This window comes from Oreochromis aureus, linkage group 9, assembly GCF_013358895.1.
Source record: "Oreochromis aureus strain Israel breed Guangdong linkage group 9, ZZ_aureus, whole genome shotgun sequence".
Classification (NCBI taxonomy): Eukaryota; Metazoa; Chordata; class Actinopteri; order Cichliformes; family Cichlidae; genus Oreochromis; species Oreochromis aureus.
In genome coordinates this window covers 18,489,582-18,495,588 of record NC_052950.1, presented here as the reverse complement: position 1 = coordinate 18,495,588, position 6,007 = coordinate 18,489,582, and the positions used below count along the sequence as shown (strand labels likewise).

General features: G+C 40.5%; 1 protein-coding gene across 2 annotated transcripts; it reads left to right on the top strand.

Annotated features, from left to right (window-relative positions):
- Nucleotides 1-316: 316 nt before the first annotated feature.
- On the top strand, nucleotides 317-4,285 carry LOC116314515 (thiosulfate:glutathione sulfurtransferase-like). 2 transcript variants are annotated; one of them, XM_031732568.2, is made up of 4 exons: nucleotides 317-509; nucleotides 2,251-2,373; nucleotides 2,471-2,633; nucleotides 3,925-4,285. In XM_031732568.2, the coding sequence occupies exons 1-4, from the start codon at nucleotides 503-505 to the stop codon at nucleotides 3,986-3,988; spliced, it is 357 nt and encodes a 118-aa protein (XP_031588428.1). In that variant the 5' UTR covers nucleotides 317-502; the 3' UTR covers nucleotides 3,989-4,285. The 2 variants fall into 2 exon arrangements, with proteins under 2 accessions (XP_031588428.1, XP_031588429.2); XM_031732569.2 differs by lacking the exon at nucleotides 317-509 and adding an exon at nucleotides 1,519-1,734.
- Nucleotides 4,286-6,007: the final 1,722 nt, after the last annotated feature.

Below are 6,007 nucleotides of genomic sequence, written 5' to 3'. Positions count from 1 at the left end.
AAGTTATCATTGACTGATTGTGTATAACGTTTTATTATGTGGGCCTTTCTTCTTCTAGAAAACGTGCAGGTTTTATGCACGTTTTTGTCATGTTAGTGCTGAAGATACTGATGGCTTGCATGTATTTGGATTAAAAAAGTAAAAATATGAATAGAATCTACAATTAATGTGATTGCAATTTTAAATACATTATGCACTTGTTCAAAGAGAAAAAGAGGAAGCGAAAATTGATACATTTTTTTTTTAAATTCATTAATTTATTATACCACAGATTTAGGTGTTTTCAACACTTATGCAGCTCTGAGACCTAACGGATTTTACGGTTGCCAGTGGAAACGGGGCATCCAACCACCAGCAGGCTGAGAAGAAGAAAAAAAAAATCAGCGTAAAGGTGAAATACGTGGTTAAACTTTAAAGTGTTTAAATTAACTGAATTATTCAACAAAACTTTGACTTCGTATCAAGATTTGAGGAGGAAAATTTATCTTCAGTTCAAGTAGACATGCCAGGTGTGTTCGAACAGTCAGTTAACTTATTGTAGCATTGATGTTTCTCTTGATTACTGTAGAAATGCATTAAACACTTAAAGGGACTACAGAAAAGGGGCACAAAGTTTTAAAAACTTTCATTTCACTGCCATCCATCGGGGGAAAGTGAAAACCTTTTTAACGACGGTTACGACGGTGCTATAACTGCTACATCCTGAGATTGGCGCCAAACGCACTATTACTCCTGTCCTGGCAAACTTACACTGGCTCCCCATTAAATTTAGAATTGATTTTAAAGTTTTACTCTTTACTTATAAAATTTTAAATAATATGGCACCTGATTACCTAGCTGATCTTCTCTGCCTATATAGCCCCACAAGAGCACTAAGATCATCAGACCAACTGCTCTTAGTGCAACCCAGGTCTCGCTTGAAAACCAGAGGTGATCGTGCCTTCGCCGTTGCAGCACCTAGATTATGGAATACACTTCCTTTCCATATACGCGCATCGGATTCTATTCAGTCTTTTAAATCACGTTTAAAAACATACATGTTCGACATTGCATTTAAGGTCAATTAGGGCAAACTGCATCCGGATTGCATTGGATTATGTAACTATTTTATTGTATTCTCATATTTATAATTTTATTATACTTGATTTTATCTGTATTATGATCTTATGGAAAGCACTTTGGTGTACCTCGGTCTTGAAATGTGCTATATAAATAAACTTTGATTTGATAAAGGGAGCGTTCCAAAAAAAAGAAGGCGAAGAAGAAGGCCGGTGTTCTGGGAATCCATCCTACCTGAACAAACATCCTACCCAACGTTTCTGCGCAGATGCGCCGCATGCGCACAACACCAACGCCGAATTAACTTCTTTTTCTCTCACCCATCCAGAATACTTCTTAAGGTTATGGTTATGATTAGGGTTATGGTTAGGGGTAGGGTTAGGTTTAGTCGCAAGTCATGGTCAAATTATAACACGGGTAGGACGTTTTGTCAGAGTAGGATGGTTTCTCAGAACCGGCTGAGTGAATGTATAGTGATGACAATAACGAGCAGTATGTAGTTATCCCGTATCAGTTTGCACAGCCCAGCAGTGTGCATAATGCTGTCGTTCGTGCTGTCCCGGAGTTTCTGCCAGGTTGTTACGGAGGCGAACCGGAGGTGTTACCCGGCCTTTGGCTCGATATTTCGGACTTTTTCAACATGGAGTCCGAAATGCGACGAAGCATCACAAGATGGTAAAGGCGTCGTTGTGCCCGGTCGAAATCGTCCTACGGGAATAACATAATGATCGTGCAATATTAGGCAGGCTTGCCACTTTGGGGCTACAGATATCTTTCTTAGTGGTTGATATTAATAGTTGGATCTCATGATATTTGTGTTAAACTGCTGGAATGCTGTCTTAAAGCGTCAATTGCCTGAGAAATACCACAGTCGGTGTTTATGGCTGCCTATAGTCAGCATTTTTCCCGGCTGAATGGGCTGCAGGTGGTGTACACAAGCAGTTTCACTCCATATTTCATAGAGAAGATAATACTGTAGCTTAGCTGTGCCAGGCGGTATTTTTAGTTCACCCCCACACCAGGCAGCCACAGTGTTTACCATCAGCAGGGGTTCAGTTAACAGGTACTGTAATTAAATCAAGAAATGGCGGAATGGTGGTTTTACATCATTTTCAAAGAATACAAGCACTATAAGCAAAATAATTTAAAACTCTAACTTGCCTCTTGTTTCCTTTCTTTGTTGCTTTTCAGGTTCAGTGGTGACCTACTCAGAGCTGAAGACCATGCTGGCAAGCCATAACATTCAGCTCTTTGATGTGAGAAATCCTGATGAGTACCAGGCTGGACACATTCCCCAGGCCGTCAATGTCCCACGTAAGCAGGATTTTGATACTTGTAGGGACTTGTCTGGTTTCCTGTTTTCCTGCATTTGTAAGTTAACATGTGTGGTCTTTGTTGGTATGTATCTCAGTGGACAACTTGGAGGGGTCTCTGCAGCTGTCCCCTGAGCTCTTTGAGCAAAGGTTTGAAGTGAAGGCTCCCACGAAAGCTGACGACAACATTGTGTTTCACTGCAAAAGTGGCAGCAGGAGCATCAGAGCACTAGGCATCGCTCATCAGCTGGGATTTAGCAAGTAAGTAGTAATAAATGTCCTTGTTTCTATGCAAAACAAACCTGGAGATTAAGCACACAACCAGTGGAAATCAACTGTGGAAACACAGTGTGTGTGTTTCCAGGGTAAATTTCTAAAGAGGTGAGGTCTACTACAGATCTGCAGCATTTTATCAATGAGAGGTTTACAAAGTCTGAAAGCACAGGGGCATGGCAGAAAACCTGTGTAACAAGCTCTGTATGTTGTGCTGTGAATTGTTTTCCCTTTCTCCACAACCAGTTCAAAGGTAAAATGGTACAGGGCGATGGTGGAGAAATGTGGCCACTTAACAAGTTAAATTGGCAAATTGGACAGGGATCCGAAACTTACCCAAAATGGGCAGTTAGGTCACAGACGAGCGTCCTGCAGATCAGGTTATGCCGAGTGAAGATCAGATACACTGCAAAGAGATTAGACTCAGGTTTTAAACTGCATGCAGTCTCACTGGCTTTGATAGGCGGGTTGAAAGAAATTCTTTACTTAGTCTTGTGAACATGTAATTCCCGTACAGATGTATTTTTCTACTGACCATATCTACAAAAATATGAAGTCTTATCTGGCCTATAAGTAGCAACAAAAAAAAATCATTACCATTCAATTATTATCCTTATTTATTGTTCCAGCACTCCTGCTACATTTAGATGTCTCCCAGGAAGTCACGCTTTGACCAAAATGAATCTCGTAACGAATGCAGAGAGTTATCATCAACTTCTGAATCAAACTGACTTGATATTCATGTGCAGTTCAAGTGGGTCTGCTGTACTCAGTGAATGAGTGTACAGTGATCAAGCCCAAAAAACATGCATCAGATCAACTGCGTGACCAGGAGCAGGCATGTTATTTCCCGTAGTGCATGTTTGGCATGTGCACTATAATTTAGACTGGGTGCCACCTCGTCCTTATCTAGAATTGAAGGTGAAGGGTTGCTATTTTGACACCCTGGAGGAGAATCAGTGTTTGCTGCAAATGCACAGGTGCAAGTTGTGAAAGTGGGAGTGGCACATTTATACACAAGGAGAACACTTTGAAGACAATGCTAATCAAACTTAAATCAGGTAACTTCTGCTGTTTTACAGACTCTTAAATCTTGGTTTGCGTTTCATAAACATTAATCCAAGATCTATAATGGTGCATTACTGCTGAAGCTGGAGTACAGAGTCCTCAGGTGATACTTTGACTTGCTGAACTGTGGGTGACCTTTTAGTATAAAGCAAACAACAGTATTAAGAGATTAAGCTCCTCTATCTGTGCTTTTTTTGTTTTTCCCCCTCAGGGCGAGACATTTTAAAGGAGGCTACTCCGAGTGGGTCGAGCAAGAAGGAAAATTAATCAAGTGAAGTCTGCACTGAAGTTCTTCATAGCCACCCGGCTGCTACATATCTGAACAATTTATATGATAGATTTTCATCATATTCTATTAACAAGTACTGTTTCTTTTAAGTAACAATTTAAATGCACTGTCTGTGATATATCTCTTATTTTGTTCAAGAGTACTGTCAAAGGAAGTTTTTAACACAGTTTTGCTGTAACTTTATGTGAAAATATTACAAGTGTCCTTTTTATCCTGCTTTAAGATATGACATGGATTACCAGCTGATGAATGTGAAGGTTCTTTAAATAAACCCTATAAAAAAATTAAACATCTGTGCCAAAATATTTTTTCTTTTTCATCATAAATACCTAATTACTATAAAAGCAACTAACCTATCCATTTTATATTTTACATTTTTATATTTTAATGTTTTTTTAACCACACTGAACATTAAGCAAAAGATGAAAATGGAAAGCACAGAAGTAAATGTACAGGAGCTCATTAAAATGTTCATTCAAATAAGTGGAGAGAAAATTTACAGTGTTCCAATGGCCTCCACTGTCATCAGATCTGATTCCAATAGAGCACCTTGTGATATAACAGAAGATTCACATTGTGGTTGTGCAGCTGACAAATCTGTGATGTTGTCATGTCAATACGGACCAAAATCTCTGGGGAATGTTTCCAGCACCTTCTTGATTCTATCTGAAGACAAAAGAGTCCTGCAGTGTTTTACTTCATTGTGACTCTACCAGCTGAACCTAAAAGATGCACCAATAAATAAATAAATAAACAATCCATAGGCTATTATTGTTGTTGTTGTTATTTAATTAATTAATTATTCAGCTGTGTCCATTTCATTTCATTCGTGTCTCCTAATATGTTCTCCCTTGTTTCCTCTATTTTGTCCTTTTGCTGTGTAAACATACCCGCACATGCGCTGCATTATTTCAGTTTGGAATAACAGCAGTTCAGCCTGAATGCCAGCAGATGGCAGCAAAATGTCGGCCAACTCTAAGAGTGTTTATTTCCATTTTCTCTCCAACACTGTTCTTATCATTATTGTATCCATGCCCTATAAGGACTGACCGTCACAGCGGTATTAGTCTGCGCTGATATACATCCTGTGAGTAACAGCTCTGTGAGCGGCTGTCAGGGCTCGAGCTGGCCAAGGCCTGTGCAGCTCTCATTCAAAGGGAAAGAGATCCCACTTCACTCTTCAGCTTCCCGTCCCTTTCTGATCAGAGCTATTTGCATAGCATCCGTACAGCAGGCGTGTCATGGGTGAAGGAGTTGATGTGGATGTATGGAGGGAATTGGGTGTACACCCTTAGTGATGACTTTGGAGGAGAAAGAGAGCAAAGGGTGTCTGGATTTAATGGACACCGGTTTCGAGTGACTGCACTGGAACATCATCCAAAGTCAAAATGTATCCTGTGTTGTGGATGTCGCACTGTAGAAAGCCTCATAGAGCCACCGAGACCCGGTGGGGGGGAAATGAAGTGAGCGAGCGAGATTGGAGCTTCATCTGTGAGCTCTCCACATCCACATTCGCCCGTGCGCAATGGCACCGAGCGCTCCTCCGGCTCCTCCCGCTCGCCTCGCAGTGCTGGACGCAACGACCGGGCAACTTTTAACTCAGCACGGATGATGCTTTTCCTCGATGGCATCTGATGAATTCTTCACTGGGTAACACTAACAGGTATGTAAACGTTTGTGCGTACTTTTTGTTTGGGTTTTTTAAAAGAAAAAGCAGTAATGTATTATTAATTGAAATGTTTTATGTGTTGTCTCTCCAGCTAAATCCTCACCCGCTGCTCGTTTAACAGTTTGATTGCGCATTTACTTCGATAACTGATCATGTGGCACAATCATTTTTGTCACTAATTAGGCCATTCATGTGTGTGACTGGACTACAACTGACCTCAGCCTTTGCAGAAAGGTGATTTCGACGCATGATAGGGCGCTGCAATTATGGGCTTTAATTGAATTCTGTGATAAATGTTTGACTATCGAGTAATAAGATGAACTTGGCAGGTATTTG

Coding starts and splice junctions, on each gene's coding strand:
- LOC116314515 (XM_031732569.2), top strand. CDS start 1,599: ATGCTGTCGTTCGTGCTGTCCCGGAGTTTCTGCCAGGTTGTTACGGAG. Junction 1,735..2,250: donor CGACGAAGCATCACAAGATG/GTAAAGGCGTCG, acceptor GTTGCTTTTCAG/GTTCAGTGGTGACCTACTCA. Junction 2,634..3,924: donor CATCAGCTGGGATTTAGCAA/GTAAGTAGTAAT, acceptor TTTCCCCCTCAG/GGCGAGACATTTTAAAGGAG.